Genomic DNA, 22,461 nt, shown 5'->3' with positions numbered 1-22,461 from the left:
TCGGTTGGTGATGCTCTAAGTATTGTGTTGCATACAGGGCCGGCTATGTGGTTGTGCAACCTGGTCTATTGCCCAGGGCCCAATAAACTAAATGACCCAATTTATTTACTTACCTTTTCAGTTTTTTTTTTTTTAAATAAATGAAATGAAACATTATTTCCATTTTTAAATGAACAATTATTAAGTTCTATTTCTAAAGGCTGTTTCTATTCCCAATCCCACTTTTGATGTTAAATTGTTAAACTTTTTTTTTTGTTTAGGGGCCCAAAATTTTAGATTATAACAGGGCCTCCAAAATATTTAAAACGGCCCTGGTTGCATATGATAATGCTCATAGCTTAGATTTATTGCTGAATTCATTTGTTGTAGTATCATAGGACATCAATTCAATTTGCTTAAGTGGATGTAGAATCACTAAGTGAATAAAAGAATGTCTTATATACAAAAGACTATAAAGCAGCCTTAAATTTTATTGTAATATTTAGTAAAAGAACTACAAAGAATCCATAAATGATAGCCAACTGAAACTTAGCATATTACATTGTACTAAGTATATATATATGCTGTGATTTCACTAAAAAAAAGGTATATATTGTGATTTGGTCTTCGTGATGTTGAACCATACAACCTTGGTGGAATTTAATATTTAAGATTATACATTTTTTAACTAAGAGCCAAAAAAGCAAGATAGATCATTCAGTTTACAACACAATCAAAAAGGATCATTTAGTTTACAGCACAATCAAAAACTGTTTCATACTAATTTCGTAGGATTGTCTTATACTAATTTGGTAAAAGCACGTGCAGTTGCATGTACACTCTCACTAGTAAATAAAATAAACACGCATGTAATAGGTTGTTTAAAATTTATTTTCAACACCAATCGATAGGTATATGTAGTTCACAAAACCAGTGATGTACCATAGATTTCCCAAAAACAAAAAAGAAGAATTTCTGGTATATCATTGACTAATGAGATAAATGGCCGAGCCAACTGACTGAGATGCGCAAATACTGCAAATAAAAAAAGCCTTTCAGTTGTTGCTTTTAAATCGTAATTTTTCTTAATGATACGTGCAATTTATCACCATCAAAATTTGACCACTACAAATTGAAACATCTGACAAACCATACGGTTCTACAACGCACAATTAGAACAAATTGAAATGTCTAATGGTACAGATGAGCTACAACAATATAAATCTTCTGACTATATATCATGATCACAGTACACAGATAGATATATAGAATATAAATGGCCGTCTTGATCTCCAATTCAATTGATTTATGAGAACGAAAGTCACATTGGAACAACACGGGCCTTGTACATGCAAATGTAGGCCATATGCCAATCACCTGAAGAAATAAGAAACCTTCTGATCAGAAAAGTTGGACAGTAACTAGAATTTTCATGTGGAATATTTTTGGGAGTTGTTTAATTTACCTCCTCCAGAGAGTTTTGTGATGTCTTCCTCCCTCTGTGGGATGGGATTATCATCATCATATTCAATCCATTTCCCTAAGTCCAAAAATGAAACAATGGATCAGTTTGAAACTTCTGGGATGCAGACAACCTTTCATGCATATAACTAACTCATCATTGTATACAACTCACCACTTTCTTGCTTGACCCAGGCCACATAATGCCCCGAGTCAGCACTCCGACCCTTGTGTGTCAACACCGCAACCAAATCATAAACTCCGGTCAATTGTGTCTCCTTCTCAGATGGACCACCTGCAGAAGGATGAGCCAAACAGTGAAAAAGGTGAAAACGAGCACCAGCATCAGGGGATTCAGTGACCTGTCTAAAATACAGAAATTATTACCTTCAGAGGACTTAGAATTAGATGGTTCTCCACTTTCGTTGGAGGAGCCCTGTACGTAGAAGAAAAAGATGCTTAGAGCACAAAATCACATATGGGCTTTCAAAATATTGTGTAGATGGATTGTGCATAGTTAGTTACCTCTGCCTCAGACATCTTGACATCATTGTCTTCTGAAGCAGAGCCCTTGGCTTTCAGACCAAGCTTTTTGCCTTCTTCATCCCGCAGTTTCTTTTTCAGAAATCAAAATAGACATCACAGAACAAGAGCATCCATCAATATTGTGTGCGGTTAATGAAAATTCAAGTTTATACAAATTCATGAACAAGTAGGTACCTGACGAGGAACTTCCAACTTTTTGCGAAGTTCTTCTGAGCAGAGATCAAAAACATCCAACTCCAAAGGATAATCCACTTTCTGAGATACGTAAATGAATAATGATGATAACATTTTCCATTAAAAGAAGAGAAAAAGAAGATGCACACCACAGTTGGTGTTAAGAAAATCACTGTATAGCATATGAACAATTTCTAGCCTCATCAAGGAAATCAACATTCGGAGACTGATGTTAACATATCAATAACATAACTAAATTCCATTATGCATTTGTATGTCACGAGGAAAGAAAAGAAGCATCACCCGCAAAATCTTGGCCTTCTGATTTGATTCCCTCTTCCAGAAAAAGCGAACAAACTGAATAGTTAAGTACCTTTGAAAATTTTAAAAAAAGTTAGAAGCAGTAAGAGGAACTGCTCAAAACTAAGAAGTTTCGCCAACGCAACTATTTTTATTTTCAAGTGAAATAATTGGTGGAGATTTTCATAAATAAATAAAAAGATTAAAAAATGCTATGAAAATGAAGCAAGAACTAAGAGCTTTCTTTTTCCTCTCTCGTTATGAATGTTAGGTCCTAATCAATCTGGTTAATACAACCAACATAAAGAGGTAAGAGGGAATTCTATTGGGTATTGACACAAGTCAAAAAGTTATGCAATCTTGTCTGTCAAGGCTATGTGTGTATTAAGAGAAAAGGAAGAAAATAAGGGGGACAGAGCCATCTTTACCTTGGCAGGCCATTGATGCGAGACTCCTTCACATAGATTGCACTACGCCCCAAAGAAGGAGAATTCTTTTCCAGTTCTGATTTTAAACCCTACATAAATCACAAAAACAAAGAAAGAATGTTTCACATAAATTACTAGAATGAAAAGGAAAAATAAATGAATTGCTTACAGAAAGGGATAGATGCACATATAGAATTTAGAAAGAGGCATGGACAAGAACAAAATAAAAGGATCAAGCTGTAACTGCCATAGAGAAGAAGTAATGCATGCAGTAATATAATCTTCGGAATGTTATTAGACTCACATGTTTCAATCCTTCGTGCAAATGGTTCACCTCATGAGATATGTGGCATTTAAGGGAATGAACTGATTCTGATTCTGAGCTTTCTTCACCACTTTCCTGGCAGTGAACCCTAGCAACCCAGCACAACAATAGTAAAGAAATTTTACAGTTAGCAGGAGGCTTCAGACATTGCGAAATATGGCTTTCCTACCATAATTCTAATCATTGTGCTCGTGAAAAAGCCACTTTATTGCGAACAATATAAAAGAGCAGCACACATAAGTTGACAAGTAGAATTAAATGAGCTCTTAGTTGCAAATCCAAGCCACATTACTAAAACATTTAGTTTAATCCAAGATTAAGAAGCACATAAATCTATCTCTAATGAAATTTTAATCTGCAGAATATTTTAGTTTCTAGTTAGAATAAAAAATAATACATTGCAGATATCTAACCTGCTTACAAAGTCGATGCCAAATAGGGACTTAACTGCATCTGGATTTTCACTGTCAAGACAACATGATAACAATTAATACAATGTCAATAAGTACACACTTTAGAACAGACTAACAAATAAAATAATCCAAGGAAAAAAATGCTACTAAACTTCAACAGATTGATGTATAAAAAGCTGGTTTGAATTCTATGAAGGAAAAATGGTCAAGTTCAAATCATAGATAGCTAATAGCTTTAGAAACAACAGCAGCAATACAGCTTTTAGAGGGCCCTCTCCTCTCTTGTATCACTTGTTTGAGTTCCAGGTGAATATTAAATTAGGTGGGTGACCTAGAATGAAGGTCATTTGAGACATGTTATCAGTAGCTAAAGAAAATGTTTCAGTCTCTAGACTGCCCAAGCACACTCATTCCTATATGTCATTAAACAGAAAAATAATAATATATGTTACCTGGAACCTGCTGACCTCAGAGACTGAGAGAGCGTGTATAGAAGTTGGGTCCAACATTCTTCAGCATCCTATTACAGATTTTTATTGAATTGATCAATCTAATATCAGATTAAGAAAGCAGTAAAGTTACAATTAGTCAAAGAGAACTTAAAAACCTGTTGCATGAAGTAATTATTATGCATCTGACCAAACTGAGGGTACTTTTTACGTAATACCTGCAAGAATATTGCAATCAACATCATTCAACATTTGCATTAATCAGTAAACAGCAAACCAAAACAAATCCTTTATGAGATTACAATAATAGTTTCGATGAGATTGCAATGACAGTTTTATATAGAAAACTCTGTTTTGCTCAATTTCTGAAACAACAAAAAGAAGTTTATGTTAGGCTGCATTATAAGCATGAACAGCTGGCTATTAGACTCATTTAATTATTTGTTAAGGGGATTGGTTGAGAGGACAGGTGTCATGTTTATAGGTTAGTGGCTAGCATAAGAAATGGGACAAAAGGATGACACACACAAATCGGGTATATAATCAGTGTTTGGGGCTGAGTGGAAAGCATGGAAAATTAGTGAGTGAAATTGTAGAGAGTGGGAGCTCTCTTGGGACATTCTAGGCCCCTCAAAGTGCCTAAGATGACAAAAACAAGAAAAAAAATATTAAGAATATAACAGCATAAATTGCAATATAAAGTACTAATGAGATCAAGTTTTTTAAAGTCACTAACGCATCAGCTATTGCATTCTAGGTGCTGAGCAAATGTTATTAAAATAAAAAAGGCTATAGAAACAAAATGAACAGCTCAAATTTGGGCCAAAATTTAATACAGATATTAAAATTCTTTCAAACGAAGTCTTTTCTAAGACAGCAAAATGCCAATACTAAGAGTGTAGCTTTCTACCTAGAAACAAGGTTGGATTTACTTATGATACAACCCATTATTACCAGAAAAGTTTACCATTAACTTATTATGAATTTTTATTCACTGTAGGCATCATTCAAATTAATCTTGACGATGCGATAGAAGTAGGAGCTTGGGATAAACGCCAGTACAGTATCTTAAATAACAAAGTGAAATAAAATAACAAACCATCCAAAATTGCATTGGCGCTACAGCCTTGCCACTTTTATCCAGCTCATTAAACAAATCATGGGTTGCCATGGTCAACATGTGAGAAGTCTGATCCACATCGTTGCTTTTCCCAGACTGTGAATAGCTGAGCAAGAACAATTTTACATCTTCGTCACTGAAATACTCTCAAAGTAAAAACATCATTTGCTAGGAAAAAAAACTCACTTTATTAAAGCTGACTTCAATTCTGGAACAGAATGCAGACATTGTACAGTGGAATTCATGTAGCAGGTGTTTCCCAAATTAAATAAGCCAGCACTATGACCCTGGAATCACAAAAAGCATTGGAAGAGAATATTACATCATGATGCAAAGGAAGAAATTAAAGAGGAAAAAAAAGTGATATTCCTAGGGGCATAATAAAAAATGAGAATGATAAACTAAGCTTTTAAAAAAATCAATCAAGAAGGTGAAACAAAAAATTAAGAAGGTGATGTTAATTTAAAGGACCAGCCTTTTAAAGATAGGCTAAGCAGGAAAGAAAAATACAGTTTCGCAAGATCTTAAACAATATCAGATTATTAATGTTAATTATTCACAAATAATACAAACAAAGTTTTTTACTACCCCACTTAATAACAACCAGAAGTACAGAAAAAATCCTAAAAATGAAAAAAAAAATGGTAACAAAACTCTAAGTCTCATACTAGATACTACAGACCTTGCATAAATACAAGTAAGCATAAGGCAATTGGAGAATGTGGTCAGAGGGAAACATCACGCAGAAGTTATTTTCATAAAGTGAGAGTGCATCAATTAGCACATTTATAATGAACTGTCGTGACTATACCAAAGAAATAGCTTGTTCTTCTTCTGGAAGATCTTCCATGAAAACAGGACCCTTTTCAGGAGCCTTTACTATCTCATCTGCGGTTCCCATCATCATCAATTTTTGACCCTATACAGAAAAGGAAACAAAAAACAAAGTACAGGTTATACATATCAGTAAGCACAATAAAAGCACAGTAAAAGACAAACAGACCACCACAACATAATCACCTCTTTTACTCCTAAGGTTGACCAATCTGCATCGTCCTGCATTGTGGGAAAAAATCAGTGATTTAACTTTGATTTAGACACATCACGTAGAGTATTATTCAACCATATGCATAAGGATTTACACGAATTACATTTGTCATCTTGATTGAAAAAAAATAGATAACTGGATCGATTTCACTAAGACATTTCATATGTACCACCCAACTTTTACCTTCAGCAAACCACCTTTAACCATAATTTTCTGCCTTTCAGGAGGTACCCCTGTTAGATCGTACAGCTGGCATTTGAACACATAAGGGGGCTGGGTAGTGTCAATTTCCACAGCTTTAAGGAGCTCCTTTTGCCATTTTACACTCACTGTAAAAGTAATTAGAACTGTCAAAAACATTTATTTTGAAATCTTTAAAACCTACAAGACTGTCAACTAAAGTTCATTGTCCACATTGATTTCCATACTTTGCTATCCAATACTTTTTTTTTTTTTAATCAAAGGCTTAAGTTTCAGTTTGGTTGAGAACTCTAGTATGTTTAGCTCTCTTTAAAACGAATATGATAAACAAGCATTGCATACACTAAAAATCCTTGAACACCCATATGAGAAATCTATTAATCTCGATTACCCAGATCTAATATTCAAATATATTCCATATAAAACAGCTATATTTGCTTCTAAAATACATCGATGAACGAAGAATATGAAAGCCCGTATCAGATAAAGATAATCCTCGATTGTTAGAAAGATAAAGATAAAAGTAAAGTTGCAACTCGTCCACATATCAAATATCAAGCAAGGCAAATACTCCAGAGAAAATAAAAATCCCCAGTTGGGGCACGAGTAAATCAAAGAAATTAAGACATAGAAATGAAGCTGGAAAGGTTATTGAACCTGTAATCATGGTTGAAGAGCTCGAGTGCTTCAAGTATCGATGAGGAAGAAGGAAAGGGTATTCGGGTTTTGCAGAACTTGGCTTGGAGAGAGGGCAAGTATCTCAACGAAGTGTCGTTGCATTGTTGGATATTTTAATTTATATACGAAAAGTTGTTGAAAATAGTTTTATTTTTATTTTTTTTAAACTGAATTATTTTTCTTGCTAAACGACGTCAGTCTAAAATTTAAATTTTGCAAAAAAAAATATTAAAACTAAACTATTATGCAAAATAATTTTAAAAATTCGGATCCAAAATATACTTTAAAATTCTTTGTAAGGATAAAGTAGTCATTTCCTTAAATGTTCTGTCATTTTAACCTCAAACGACAACCAAAAAATTGAAATCGATCTAAATTATATGTTTTCTTCTTCATCATAACATAAAGGACAATGCCATTGTATTAACACTATAAAATGTTATTATCCTATTTTTATATTAAACACTAACAGTATCAAAAAAAATTAAGAGTATTTAGATCTTAAAAAATTAAATTGACCAAAAATAAGCTATCTATTTTGAATTGAAAAATTGATGGTTTAAACTATAGATAAATATATTATCTTGCTTAAATCAGATGTTCTAAACAGTACAAATCTTATTTAAAAATAATTAAAAAGGAATTTACCTATATACGCTTGATTTATTTATTTTTTCATTTTTATTATCTCATTTATTTCTTTTCACCTTTATTAGTTTAATCATTTCATTTTTACTGATTTCTCTATCAATTAACAAGGACTCTCTACTTGCAAAGTCATCTATTATGTATATATATATATATTTATAGACAATCATATAAATATATTTACCTTGTAAATGGGCAACACCAACAACACATAATTCTTTTTGTAAATTTGAATATCCAATTTTTTTATTCTAGTATTAACAAACAATGATAGAATAATTAATATATCATCAAACTCTTTGTTTGTGCTATTATTGCTCTCTTAGCTACTTAATGACAACGGCAAAAAACAATGTGTTTCTACTTGAGAGATAATTGGTGTATGGTTGATATTTTATTTTTATAAGTCTAATTCTTTATATAATTTTTCAAAAATTGAATGTCTTTCTTTGATAATTTCCAAATTATTATAAAAAAACAACTTAATTAATTTGTTAATGCAACCAAATCAATTTGTATAAACAACCAAATTAACCTTAAAAATCTTTAGCAACCTATAAAGTAGGCTAATCATTGGGCGGGATGGTCGAGTTACAAAGTATTTTTACCTGTTCAATGTTATAATTGGGTTAGCAAAAGTGACCCGTAACTTGCCCAATTAATAAATTTTTTTTTTTAACCCGTCCAATAATTTGGGCAGGTTGGTCGGGTTAACCCGCCCAAACTGAAATGATATTTTTTTTGGGCGGGTTGGTCGGGTCAACCCGCCCAAACAAAAGTGGTATTTTTTTTTTTTACATTTTTGTAATTTTTTTCTTTTAAATACTAGTAATAATAATGTGAAATTTATCTTTTTAAGCTTAAAACAATATTTTAAATTTATAGTAAAAAAATTAAAACAAAACTTAATTAATTTATATATTTTTATTCTTAATTTGGCGGGTTGGGTTATATTGGGCGGGTTGATAATTATTTTCAACCTGCCCAATGTAACAATTGGACGGTTTATTCTGGTTGCATTTTTTGGCGGTTTTTTCGGATTGGTTTGGGCGGATTATTCGGGTTGGGAAAATTTCTACACAGCCCTACTATAAAGTATTTCATAAAACTTATAAGGAACTCATAAAACTCTCAAAACAACTTGTTAAGCAACCCATGAAACTCCTTAAGCAACTCAATAAATATGTTAAGCAACTTATAAAATTGCATAACCAACTCGTAAAACTCCATAAGCAACCATAAAACTCTTTAAGCAACTTGTTAGACAGCTTATAAAACTCTTTAAGAAGCCCATAAAACTCTTAAAGTAACTCATTAAGCAACCAATAAAGCAACATGTTGAGCAACTTATAAAATTACTTAAACAACTTATAAAGCAACTCGTAAAACTCCTTAAGCAACCTTGCTTCTAAAATTTTCTATATATGTATAACTATATATGACTAAAATAGTGCATAAGACAATTAACTTTGGACTTGGGAATTAATGAAAAAAAAATGTAATTTGAGATTAATAAATATATATTTACTAGATACGAACAACTTGCAATGCACGTTTGCTTAGTTTTATTTATATAATTTATTAATAATTTTTGGTAAATTTATATCATTCTTATGTAAATTTCAAATAAATAAACAATATTATATATAAAAATATGACATAAACATATCAAAAGAAAAACTAAACCAAATCACTCTTTATGATTTTTTTTTAAATATATATAATATGATAACTTTTTTAAATATAAATGATAATTTTTTTTAATAAAAATGAAGATTATGTATTATGTATTATTATTATAACAATATTTTTTTAATATTTAAATTTAAATTAATATAAGTATTAAATATCTAGTCTTATATTATATATTATTATAATATTTAAAATTCATATTAATATAATTATTAAATATCTAGTCATGTATTTTATATTATTATAATAATGGTATTTTATCACATTTGAATTTGAATTTATATTAATATAATTATTATATTTGTGGTCTTATATTAAATATTATTATAATAATGATATTTTATAACATTTGAATTTGAATTTAAATTTATATTAATATAATTAATAAATATCTATTTTTAATTAATTTTAAATGTATATTCCGCCAAATATTTAAAATATTTCGTTAAATATTTAGAATATTCCGTTAAAGTAAACAAAAGAAACCGTTAAAATAAAAAATTTATGTTATCTACACACTTTTTATATAGAAGAGATGTATATCCTAGATACAAGCAACAAGCAATGCACGTTTGCTTAGTTTTATTTATAGATAATTTATTAATTATTTTTATTAAATTTGTATCATTGTCGTATAAATTTCAAATAAATAAACAATATTATATATAAAAAAATTGACATAAACATATTAAATTAAAAATTAAACCAAAATATTGTTTATTATTATTTTTGAAATACATATAATGTGTTAACATTTTTAAATATAAATGATAATTTTTTTAACAAAAATTAGCATTATGTATTATATATTATTGTTATAATTATATTTTATAATATTTAAATTTATATTAATATAAGTATTAAATATATAGTCTTGTATTAAATATTATAATAATAATAATATTGTATAACATGTGAATTTATATTAATATAATTATCAAATATTTATTCATATTATTGTATTATATATTATTATAATTATAATATTTTATAACATTTGAATTTGAATTTATATTAATATAATTAATAAATATCTATTTTTTATTAGTTTTGAAAGTATATTTCGTTAAATATTTATGATATTTTATTAAAGTTAACAAGACAAACCGTTAAAATCAAGAATTTTCCTTATATACACGTTTTTATATAGAAAAAATATAGATATCATATATAGTAATTAATTCATAAGTGAGAAAATAGATAATAGCAAAGTATATATTAAACAAAAAATAACATACATGTCCGAAATAACATTATATATTGGAGTAAAATGTCCTCCAATATACTTTAAGAGTTGAAGCGGTTTTGGAATGTTGATCATGCAACTCTCTATTTCTGCATCCCCAATGATTTTCCACTTAATAGAGAGATAAGTGTAAAATTCAAATGAAATTGCCCAAACTCATTTTGCTTATTTATAACTGACTATGACATGTCCAACACATAGAGCACATGTCCAACACATAGAGCACAGTGCAAATATTTGAGGAGGAGGAGTCTACCTCATCAACTTTGCCCACTTAACTTATATGAATAATGATCACCTTAAAATCCTAAACCCACCTCTAGATTTCAACTCTACCATCATCAACAACTTCTCATGGAAAACAGAGCGAGAAAACACAAAACGGAGCACAAGTATGACAAAAATGACTTATTATTATCAACAAAACTCAGATTCGAACTAATTCAACAAACTATTTTAGCAAAAAAAAAAAAAATGGTTCAACTATTACAGATCATAGACAAAAAAAAATGCAAAGCATACACAAACACTTCAATCAAAATCAGAGAGAGAGAGATTTCATACCTGGTTCAACTAGAATTGATGAAGGAGATGAAGAGAAGAGGCAGCTAGGGCTTCATAGCTAGAAGGAGATGAAGAGAATAGGAAATATGTCTGAGAGAAGAGTTGAGATTCGAGTAAAATAAAACTCAAATATTTTTAAGTTAAGATATTACCCCCAAATAAAGTCACGTGAACCCCACGGAAAAATAAAACCATCAGCTAAAAATGTCAAAAATGACATACCAAACATGGGTTTGTCTCCACATTCTCATTCCCACCTTAGGATTACCCCATACCAAACGCCCCCGAGTGTTCGTGGTTTGTAGGGATAGTGTAGTTTGTTTAAGGCTATTTAATTTAATACATTGTACATATGGTTTGAGCAATTTTTCAAACCACGACTACTCCGCTTTTGACCTTAAATTGCATTGCTATGCATCGTAAATCTTCAATGTGAGGTGGTACCGGTTTGCAATTAAACATAAAAAATAAAAATAAAATAGCAACATTCCACATTCATGAAAATTGCATAAATAATTCAACGCTAAATTTGAGTAATACAACCAACATTTCAAATTTGAATAAGATAACTAGAGTTTAAACAACACGTGTAAAATTAAATCTTAAATTAAAATTTTTAAATGATAAAATTATAATATATAAAAAATTGATATATTTATAAAGAAGCGGTACAATGAGGTTTGCACCACAATTACAAATTCTCCGCAAACTTTAGCACCAAAGTGCATAAGAAAGGAGATTGAAGGATCGAGTTGGCCGGTGTTGAGTTTGTCGTAGGCAAGGGCGGAATCAAGCAGCTTAGAGGCATAGATGAAGTCAAGCTGGGTGAAGGCATGGGCAAAGTTGAAATTGGCCATTTTTTTTTTGTGTTTATGAGGAATTTGTTGGTTGGATAAAACAACCATACACCAATCCTTCTGCCACCTCTATGTCAACTCATCTCGTATTTGGAATTCGCGCCCATGAACCTAGCCCCATCATTTAGAAGCCTATTGGCTTAAGGTGAAGATTCGCGCCCATGAACCCAACCCTGTTGTCCTCTGCTGCAAGTCTCGAGAAAAGAAGAATTAATATTTTAGCTATTAGATTTAGGGTTTTAATGGAATAAAAAGAAAAAAATATATTATATGTATAGGGTTTTAATGGAAGAATAATATGCAGTGATAGTAGTAATTTATGTTAGAATTATGGCTTTAATTGTAATTTTAAATATGGTTTGGTTTAGTTCGATTTTTTTTTATTTTAATTAATATTTTTTTAAGTTTTTAATTAACTAAACTCTTTAGTTATATTTTAGTCACTAGCTGCAAGCAACGTGCAATGCATGTTTGCTTAGTTTTATTTATAAAATTTATTAATTATTTTTATTAAGTTCTTATAATTATCATATAAATTTTAAATAAATAAACAATATTATATATAAAAGAATTACATAAACATATTAAAAGAAAAGTTAAACCAAAATATTGTTTATGGTTTTAAAAATAATAATAATATGATAACATTTTAGATCACAAACTACATACCCTATTTAAGATACAAACATTTATTATATTATTCAAATCACACCATAATGATAAAAGAAGAAACTTGTTTATTATTGATAGAAGATAAATGTTATTATAATTTATTATTTAGTTACATATTCATACTATTTATACACACACGACACTTATACATAATATATTCATTATGTATTATATATTATTGTAATATTAATATTTCATAACATTTGAATTTATATTGATATAATTATTAAATATTGGGTTTATACCTTTTTGGACCCTGTGTTTTTTCCCATTACCTGTTTAGACCCTGTATTTTTTCTCATTACCTGTTTAGACCCTGTGTTTTGACATATTATTTTTTGGACCCTATGTTTTGTAAAATAGTTAAAATAGAATCATAAACCTGATTTTGGTCAATGTTTTATCAACTAAAATCATAAATAATTTACCAAACTAACAATTCAGAATAAAAATAAAATCATTCTTAAAAACTGTATTGTTATATTAAATTTTTTCTTCATCAAAATTGAGTTTAGAGTTCTATTTTAACTATTTTACAAAACATAGGGTCCAAAAAGTAATTTGTCAAAATACAGGGTCCAAATAGGTAATGAGAAAAAACATAAGGTCCAAAAAAATATAAACCCTTAAATATTTAATATTGTATTACATATTATTATAATAATGATATATTATAACATTTGAATTTATATTAATATAATTAATAAATCAATAATTTTGAATTTATATTAATATATTTGAATTTAACGAAAGAAATCGTTAAAATAAAAAATTTATGTTATCTCCACACTTTTTATATGTTAGTCCTATTTGAAATTATTCTTATCAAAATTAAGTTGAGACTATTTTAAGCACAAAATACAAGTTTTTTTTTTTCAAAATTAGAAGATACACATTGAAACTTATATTAAATACACTAACTTAAAATGATATACAAACCCCACTTTAATTGTAGTTCATCGCCTTTTTTGTATTATTCTTTTAAATAAAAAATGAAATTAATTATTCTTAAGATATTTTTATACACTAAAAAGAGAAAATGTTCATAATAACAATTAAAATTTAAGGAAATTTCTGCGTGACTCATTTATATTTTTAATTTGTGAATAATTTTTTATATTTAGAATATACTGTAAATTTAAAAAAAATTATAAATAATTTATAATAACGAAAATTAGTTTAAAAATAAATTAGTGTATACGTAATTAATTTGTGTTATGCACCTTAACCTAGTTTTCAGCCTTATAACTTATTTATAATTTTTAAAAATTTACAAAAAAAAAATCTAAATAATTAAAATATTCACCTTTATAAAAAAAAAAATCTAAAGGAAAACTGTTATTTAACGATTAAGAAATACAAAATATCCCGAGCGGTAGGGCTCTCCTCCAAAAAGTAAAACCTTCCCTTGCTGACCTCCGATAAAATAAATAAAATAAAAACAAATAAAATTAAAATACAGAAAAAAAAACAAGGGATATACCAGGTGTGTATAATCGGTGGGTTGTTTTCGGGACCAAACGCGCCCCTTAGACGCCACTTCTCGCTCTCGTCCTTTTCCTCCGCCCAAAACTTTTCAATGTACGGTGGTCAATCCAAGCTCGGTCGGGGCGGCGCCGGCGCCGGAAGAGGTGCCGGAGCTAAGCGACTTAGTTCACCCTTTCCTATGCCTCCCCCTCACCGTTCCTCTGCGTCAGCTGGGGCCGGACGCCTCTCACTTGGTGGCTCCGCCTCAACTTCCAATCCCCGAAACCGCGCGTCCGGAGCAATTGCTCCGGCGCCGGCCGTTGAAGAGTCATTTAGCTTAGTGGCGGGCAATAACCCGCCTGCTTTTGCCATGATCATTAGACTGGCGCCCGACTTGGTCGATGAGATCAGGCGTGTCGAAGCCCAAGGCGGAACCCCCCGTATCAAATTCGGCACCATAGCTAATAATCCCAACGGAAATGTGAGTTCGTTTTTCGAGTTTCTCGAATTCAATTTCAAATAGGTGCTGATTTAGAATTTCAATTTTTTTGCCATATTTTGTGGTTTGTAACTGTGTATAACTTGCCTGTTTTCATGGTTAGTTCGCAATTGGGCGTTGCTTACCATGTTTTGTTTGGGGAACAATGTAGTTTCATTCAATTCATACGTTACTTATTGTTTTTCCTTGGCTAAGCTTGTTCTGTCTAGATTAGTTTTGCGTTTTGCGTCTTTGAACTGTTTAATGGGTACTGTACTATTTCTTTTAGAAAATATGTCACTGTAGCAATTATTATGTTGGTACCAGGGAGGGACGTTTATATAAATTTCGTTAGGAATGAAGTTTTTTTTTCATGTTGCTCCTTATTGCATCAGGCTATTGATGTTGGTGGGAAGGAGTTTAGGTTTACGTGGTCAAGAGAATTTGGTGATAAGTGTGATATTTACGAAGAACGGCAAAGCGGTGAAGATGGAAACGGTTTGCTTGTTGAATCTGGGGCAGCATGGCGCAAGGTAAATGTGAATCGATTTTTGGACGAGTCCACTGCGAACCATGTTAAAATGCGTTCAGAGGAAGCTGAACGCAAGCATAAATCACGCAAGTATGTCCAGATTTCTATGAAATTGTAGCATACTTACTATTAGTTTTTGTCATTGTATTGTTATGTCTGGAATATTTTGTTTTAACTTGTTGACATTCATCATGAATACAGGGCCATCATCTTAGACCATGGGAACCCATCTATGAACAGCCAAATAAAGAAGAAGCTAGCTGCTGCTGAGAGTAAGTTTTTATCTGTGGGCACGAATCAGGGAGATTTTTTTGTAATATGCTTTTTGTGCGGTTTTTGAGATTGAAGCGTTGGATGTCTTCTTGCCCTCTTCATCTGTACTAAAAGATTGTTGCAATATTAGTGACGTTGATTTTCTTAGAATTGCTGATTTTATGTAGTCCACTTGAACATTCTTTGTTATTTTTCTTGAATTGATGTTATAATCAAAATGTGATTGATCTATGTTAAAACTCTGGTGTCTTTTTTTTTTCCTAGCTACCCCGTGGAAGCATTTCAAACAGAAGAAAGAGCCTCCATCTAAGAAAAGGAAAATTGAACCACCTCCAGGTCAGTGATTTTCAGTTCCAACTGTATTTTTTGATGGGTCTAGGTTTAAAATGGTACGTGGTATACTGTGCAATGTGTACATCCTAGTTTTATTTTCAAATATATATGTAGGTATGTTTCTTTTCTTAGATTTTAATCTTGATCTAGATGTTTTATGTTTTAGTCCCATGGCATATTCTTAGCTTTAGTTGCCACTACCAATAATGGATGTTTTATGCTTTAGAGCCCATAACATATTCTTAGATAGATGTAGTTTCTTCTACCAATAATAAACTTCTTTTAATTTAATTTATTGTATAAATTATTATGTGGGGTTGCATCACTTGCAGTTGGAGGTCCTCCCAAATCTGTGTACAAACATGGGATATCATCCACAGCTACCATCAAGGGCAGACCCTCATCATCTCCACTTCCATCTCCCCCAGAGCAATTTGGTCCTGTAGCATCTCCGTTAAGAACTGTAAATATTTCCAAAAGTCAAACAAGTGTAGATGTTATACCCAATCAAATGACTGGTAAAGACAAAGCTGTTGCTAACTCTGACAAGGAACTCCCAGCCAAGGCTAACAGTGTAGCACGGGAAATGGTGGGACGTAAAAGCAGTATTGGATCTAATTCAGTGGATTTGCAGAGTATGCTGATTAATTTGCTAATGGATAATCCAAAGGGGTGTACCTTGAAGGTTGGTAGAAGATTTACTCTTTTTTTTTTCTTTTCTTTTGTACTTGTCTAAATCTGCTAAAAATAAATTGTCTAATCTTATGTTTTTTTTAAAAAAAAAAAGTAACTTATGCTTTTCCTGTTGGTTCTCGAGTAATTTTTCTTAATCTTTCTTTTTCAATCTTGCATAGTTTCTGGAGAAAGCTGTTGGGGATTCAGTTCCAGCCTCAGTTAGGCAAATTGAAGCCATTATGAAGAAAGTAAGTGAACAATCCCCCTCTTTATGATTTTTTAAATAAAATCAGGTGGTCTTATGTTTTCATTTTTAATCTTGACATTAGATTGCAACTTTCCAATATCCTGGAAAATATCTCTTGAAACCAGGAGTGGAGACAGGAAGCTCCAAAAAACGTTCGCCTGATAGTGGAAGGTATCTGACTTTTCTTCATGTCTCTCTTATAGTTTCTTCACTTTTAAGTTAATTTTTTTTTCTGCATTAAAGAATTAAATGAAGTAAAAAGAGAGTAGCAACCAGAATATCTATCACCACTTGTACAGTACTATCCATTTTCTGCACAACTCTAGCTACAAATTTTTTGGGTTGCAATGTCTGGGGTGTCTAGTACTGGGGAGGAGAGTAGTTGGAGAATGGGTAGCTTGTACTCGTTATGGCCATAACATTTCAGCATGATTTATCTGCTCCCTCATTCCTTTTCTAGGTGCTTATAATAATTTTCTTAGTTCTGTATTCTCATTTCTATTCCTTGCTAGTTGGTATACATTTACTCAAATTCTGAACATTTTGGGTTCTCATATCTTTGATATTCTGTGTTAGCTCCATACTCTTTATCTAGAAATGGAGGCATCCTTTATAGGATTTCTTCAAGTAGGCAGGTTTTGTAGAACTTCAACCGATTTTTATCGGACCCAACCTTATTGTTCTCTTTCAAACTGGAATGTAATGTAAAGAAAGAAAGATGTTTTCACATTTTCTTTTGATAAAGCTTCTCTGGGCCTTTTTTAGTAGTTTGATACATTCAGTAAATCTGCTTTTATAAAAGCTAATTAAGAATTTTTTATCTGAATCTACTTAATGTTCCAGTTCTCCAGATGAGAACCTTCATCAGATACCCGCTCCTGAAGACAAGCATAATCAGACACTTGAGTCAGAATTGGATTTTAAAGACAAAGTCCCATCTCAGGAATTTGATGAGCAAGGACAGTCCAACTGTAAGCTTGGAGAAGAGCCTAATGAGTTAGAAAAAATTGATATCCAGCAGCATTCACCTGATCTTTTTGGTGAAAAAAAGGTCTCTGACAATGAAGGGCATGTAGGCAGTTCTAGTGATAGTGGAAGTGACAGTGATAGTGAAAGTGACAGCAGTGACAGTGAAAGTGATACCGGGAGCCCCAGTAGAAGCAGAAGCAAAAGTAAAAGCCCAGTTGGCAGCGGGAGTGGGAGTAGTAGCGATAGTGATAGTGATGCGTCTTCCAACAGTAAGGAGGGTTCTGATGAGGATGTGGATATTATGACGAGTGATGATGACAAAGAGCCCAAGAATAAATTGCAATCTGAACCTGTATTTTCTAGATCGCCCATTCCATTGAGAAGTCCTGATGGCAAGCCCATTCAGGGCGGTAATGATGAGAAGCAAGATGATCATGAATCAGAGGCTGTTGAGATAGAGAAAGATGGGCCTGATGGCAAACAGGAGACTGAAATAGATGTAGTTGGTATGTCTGCTCCTTCCAAATATGATGAGAAACCTGTAGAAAGAACTAATAGCTTTTCGCCTGATCATGATAAGCTTCAAAACCATCAAAATTTTACAGGAAGTTTGTTTGATGAAGGGGGCAATGTTGTTAAGGATGGCTCTAGGTATGAACAATCAGATAGCTCTGAGAGGATGTCTAAAGGAAAACACAAAAGGGGTGCGGAGGTAAAACACTCAGATAACAAGTTTGAGAGGGGAAAAAGGTCAAAAACAGAAAAGTCATCCGAACCTCCTGTTTCTGGTAGTAGGGATGCCCACTACCAGGAGAGTTTCCACAGATTGCCTTCTGACAGACTTGTTGAAGACCCTAATAGGGGAGCCATCGTTCAAGCCATAAATGGAGCTGATAGGGATGTGAATGGTGAACTGACTTCACAGAAAGTAAATGACCAAACATTTTCTGGAAAATCCAGTGCAGATTTCCAGCAATCAAATCGAAGGTCGTTTGAACAAAGTGCACCAGCAAAGGCTCTCGATTCATCAGAGAAACCTCATAATGCTGAAAGCATGGGACGCATCCGTAAACATTCTGACAAGAGTTCTCACGTTCATGAAGATTTCCCTTCACAAAAGTCTAAATTTCACAAGGATGCTCATTATGAGGATGGTTATGCTATTGAGAAAAAGGTTTCAAGAAATTTGAAGGAAAGTGGTGTGAGTGGCAAACAGTCGGTGTCCTTGGATTTGCATCATAGGAAACACAGTGGAGGAGTTGGGAAGTTTAAGGATGGTGGACAGGTTTCTGGCTCATTTTTGGGTACTTCACCTAATGATAACAGAGCAGTTGCTGAGAGATCCCCTGCTGTTAATGGGAGAGGCAGTAGACTCCAACGAGAGCATTCAGACTTGGAGTTAGGTGAACTTCGTGAGCCCCTACCTGAGGAAACACCTGTTAAAAGGCAATTTGATAGAAAAAGCTCGTTTAAACAGTCAGAGAATAAACTAAGCGCTTCAGACAACTGGAACTCAGATAGTAAAGGGAAGCCTGCAGGAAAGGCAACTTTACTTTTGCTAAAATCCTCTTCACCCGACCAGAATGCCAAGGTTCCAAGCAATTTGGAAGGCTCAAATAAAAAGAGGAATCATGAAGACCGTGCTGAAGATTCAATACGGTCTCAACAGAGGGTTGCACAATCTCAACCGCAGTACCATTCAAAAGTAGACAATGCCGAATTTCCTCAGTCCGGCAAAGTAGAGACAAATGGTAATTCTCGACAAAATGATGGAGTGAAATTTGGGAATAATCTGGAAGGTTATGGAGAAAGTAATAAGAAAGCACCTGCTACTCAGCAGTTTGAAACCAGACGGGGAGGACAAGTTTCCCACTCCATAAAAGAAACGAAAAAAGGCACATCTAATACAGTGGCAGAATTAACTGATGGACGAAATGAGTCAATTTTGGCAGATGGCAATAATAGTGAACGAAAGAGAAGAGATTCCTCCTCAGATGAAAATAGCTGTTCTTACTCTAAGTATGAAAAAGATGAGCCAGATCTCAAGGGACCAATAAAAGATTACTCTCAGTAAGTAGAAATTTTGTGTTAATTAATTGCTTCTAACCCTGAATACCCCTGTCCCCACACTTTTTTGGGTGGGTTTCTGTTATATTTTACTGCTGGTTTTGCTGGATTAAGTGTTTTATTTTTAACTCTTTTTTTCCCCACTGTTAGATACAAGGAGTATGTGCAGGAGTATCATGACAAATATGATTCTTACTGTTCCCTCAACAAGATACTAGATAGTTACAGGTATGCCAAGGAAACGTAATTAGATTAAATGATGAACTTCTTCAATGTGTAGTTGCATTTATTTTTTATGTTTCAGCTTTCATGTATTTTAAAAGTATGCATACACCTTCTTGAATGCAGGAAAGACTTTGATCAACTTGGAAAGGACCTTGAGTTTGCTAAAGGCAGGGATATGGAGAAATATTATAACATCTTGGAGCAACTGAAGGATTCATATCGCCAGTGTGGGACGGTATGCTCGTCTAGATTTCCTACACTTTTTTTGGTTGGTATATTAGGCTTGAAGTGTTTAACCAAGATCCTTGTCTTAAGATATTTATCGGTGACTGCTTTCTTGGTCAGATGCACTGTTAGACAACCATGATATACATAAATATATGATATATTTAACCATGTGTGCTGCGAGCATTCCAGTTTGTCTTTTATTGCATCTCCTTTCTCAATTTTGCATACTTGGCTAGTTTTTTCTTTGGATACTGACATCGATTCATTATGTCTTTTTGTTCTTTTCTTTTTAATTGAACTATTGTTCAAATAGCGATGAGTCTTGGAAGTATTTTTGCTGCAAAATTCAAGCAGTCGATTTCTCTTTCTGTGCTATTTTTGTTGTTTTCAAGATTTATCTTTTTCACACCATTTTTAACCTACAAAACACTATTCACGTCCTGTACATCTCCCATCTCTTAATTGCAATTTTCCATATTAAGCCTCAGGATCTGTAAATAATACAGTAGGCATTAGTATATATCCAACTGCTGGTGCTTATTGAAATTCTGAAATGGGTTATTAAACAGTAGTGTGGTGTGATAGCTCTTTTTCCTACTGGCAATTACATGACTGAGTAAATGTTGTAACCTGCAGAGACACAAGAGGCTGAAGAAAATATTTGTGGTGCTTCATGAAGAATTGAAGGTTATTCCTGCAAACTTTGTCGACCCTCTCGAAAATTTCAACATTTCGAAATTCTAGCCTTCTAGAATTTTTGCTTGATGTTTTCAAATAACTGATTCTGTACATCTTCTATCTCATTTCATTGCAGCACCTTAAGGAGAGGATTAAAGATTTCGCTGTTTCTTATGCAAAAGATTGAAGAGAAGAGAGAGCTGAATCCTAACTTATCATTTATTTTCAAAATTGGACGGGTGCTTTGAAGATGATGGAACCTGGTCACAGTGTTATCTTCTCCATATGAAATTGGTTCCCTTGTCCAGTCCAGTGGAGCTGCAGCTGCAGTAGCAGGTGCAGCTTCAGCCCCAGGAAGAACCTAACAGAGCCCGGCCCGACCCGACCCAACCCAACTCATCTCAATGTGTACATTCAACTTTCTGTTTTTGTACATTTCTTTCTCCAAGTAGTTGTACCTTTGGGATCAGGCTTTTTGTTTTTGTTTAGCCTGACCTTGTTTTTGATCGTCTGGTTTTGGACTTTACCATTTTTGCTGAGTATTGTTTATACTTTTGTCTATTTTGTGAATTCACGAGGCAGGAGTTTGGAGAGGATAATAGGAGTCATGTCCATGTCCATGTTTATGTAAAAAAATTTTTTTTGAGAGAACCAACTCATCCTCACATTTGCCTTTTTTTTTTATTTTTAATATAAATGTACTTTGTGAAATTCACAAGTATTTACACTCAATAAGTGACATTAAGTACTTTTTAAAATAATTGTTGTTGTTGAAATCGAGTGTATAATAATACACCCGTTCTGTCCAAACTTATAACTCATTTCTCGTACATCTTGTTGATGGTTGAGCAAAAAAAAAGATGAAATTATTCACAATAATTAAACATTGGTAGATCTCGAACCAAAGCTAAGGGAAAACAATGTTAAAAATAATGTGAGAACAAATTCACAAGGTATATTACAATTATTTTAGGAATTATGAAGTGTGAATACTGAATATATAATCCCTTTAATTGTTATCTTTCCTTTTTTGATGTCATTACTTTTACAGAGAATCGATCATGATTAATGTGGTTTTTTTACACTTTAATAATGACTGATTATACATATATACAAAGTACATCATTTTTATACTGACAGCTATAATGAATAATATCAATTGATCTACAAAATCCAGTTTCTATACTATGAACTTTGATTTCTATATGTCACGTAGTATCACTTTTGGAAATTGAGGGATTTTTTTTGGAATGGATAATCTGTTGAAATTTCATGAGAATTTTGTGCGTAAGTTTAATGAAATATACTAACTTTACTTTTCTAAAGGCATGTTTAGTAATAAATTTTTATGTGTATATAGAAGTCTATGAGAGGAATAAATAAGTCATGAAATTTGACTTATAATCTTTTGTTTGTTTATATATCGGCTGTTTGGAATAAATAATTTTGAAGTCATTAAATATACGGGGTAGAAATTGTTTTTACTAA

The 22,461-nt window shown here is 32.3% G+C and overlaps 2 protein-coding genes across 2 annotated transcripts; one reads left to right on the top strand and one right to left on the bottom strand.

Moving 5' to 3' along the window:
* Positions 1 to 1,021: 1,021 nt before the first annotated feature.
* Positions 1,022 to 7,229, bottom strand: LOC133794439 (ubiquitin carboxyl-terminal hydrolase 6-like). Its single transcript, XM_062231664.1, has 18 exons — positions 7,102 to 7,229; positions 6,427 to 6,572; positions 6,216 to 6,251; positions 6,007 to 6,114; positions 5,382 to 5,482; positions 5,175 to 5,301; positions 4,234 to 4,293; positions 4,079 to 4,146; positions 3,627 to 3,677; positions 3,193 to 3,301; positions 2,889 to 2,977; positions 2,464 to 2,533; positions 2,161 to 2,241; positions 1,966 to 2,055; positions 1,828 to 1,876; positions 1,616 to 1,735; positions 1,445 to 1,519; positions 1,022 to 1,356 (listed from the first exon to the last, which is right to left on the bottom strand). The coding sequence occupies exons 1-18, from the start codon at positions 7,109 to 7,111 to the stop codon at positions 1,301 to 1,303; spliced, it is 1,446 nt and encodes a 481-aa protein (XP_062087648.1). The 5' UTR covers positions 7,112 to 7,229; the 3' UTR covers positions 1,022 to 1,300.
* A 7,039-nt stretch (positions 7,230 to 14,268) lies between these two features.
* LOC133794438 (uncharacterized) lies at positions 14,269 to 21,708 on the top strand. Its single transcript, XM_062231663.1, has 12 exons — positions 14,269 to 14,749; positions 15,142 to 15,368; positions 15,480 to 15,550; positions 15,816 to 15,887; positions 16,217 to 16,569; positions 16,739 to 16,807; positions 16,889 to 16,977; positions 17,650 to 19,845; positions 19,993 to 20,070; positions 20,191 to 20,302; positions 20,932 to 20,982; positions 21,110 to 21,708. The coding sequence occupies exons 1-12, from the start codon at positions 14,381 to 14,383 to the stop codon at positions 21,158 to 21,160; spliced, it is 3,738 nt and encodes a 1,245-aa protein (XP_062087647.1). The 5' UTR covers positions 14,269 to 14,380; the 3' UTR covers positions 21,161 to 21,708.
* The last annotated feature ends 753 nt before the right edge of the window (positions 21,709 to 22,461 follow it).

The sequence above is a fragment of the Humulus lupulus genome, chromosome 8 (genome assembly GCF_963169125.1).
Source record: "Humulus lupulus chromosome 8, drHumLupu1.1, whole genome shotgun sequence".
Classification (NCBI taxonomy): Eukaryota; Viridiplantae; Streptophyta; class Magnoliopsida; order Rosales; family Cannabaceae; genus Humulus; species Humulus lupulus.
This window is presented reverse-complemented; position numbering and strand designations above follow the sequence as displayed.

What these genes read in the sequence shown, in the direction of transcription:
- LOC133794438 (XM_062231663.1), top strand. Translation starts at nt 14,381, where the DNA reads ATGTACGGTGGTCAATCCAAGCTCGGTCGGGGCGGCGCCGGCGCCGGA. An exon ending in CTAATAATCCCAACGGAAAT is followed by an intron (nt 14,750 to 15,141) that starts GTGAGTTCGTTT and finishes TTATTGCATCAG; the next exon opens with GCTATTGATGTTGGTGGGAA. An exon ending in CGTTCGCCTGATAGTGGAAG is followed by an intron (nt 16,978 to 17,649) that starts GTATCTGACTTT and finishes TTAATGTTCCAG; the next exon opens with TTCTCCAGATGAGAACCTTC.
- LOC133794439 (XM_062231664.1), bottom strand. An exon ending in TTGAAGTCAGCTTTAATAAA is followed by an intron (nt 5,302 to 5,381) that starts GTGAGTTTTTTT and finishes GTTCTTGCTCAG; the next exon opens with CTATTCACAGTCTGGGAAAA. An exon ending in CTGGGTCAAGCAAGAAAGTG is followed by an intron (nt 1,520 to 1,615) that starts GTGAGTTGTATA and finishes TTTTGGACTTAG; the next exon opens with GGAAATGGATTGAATATGAT.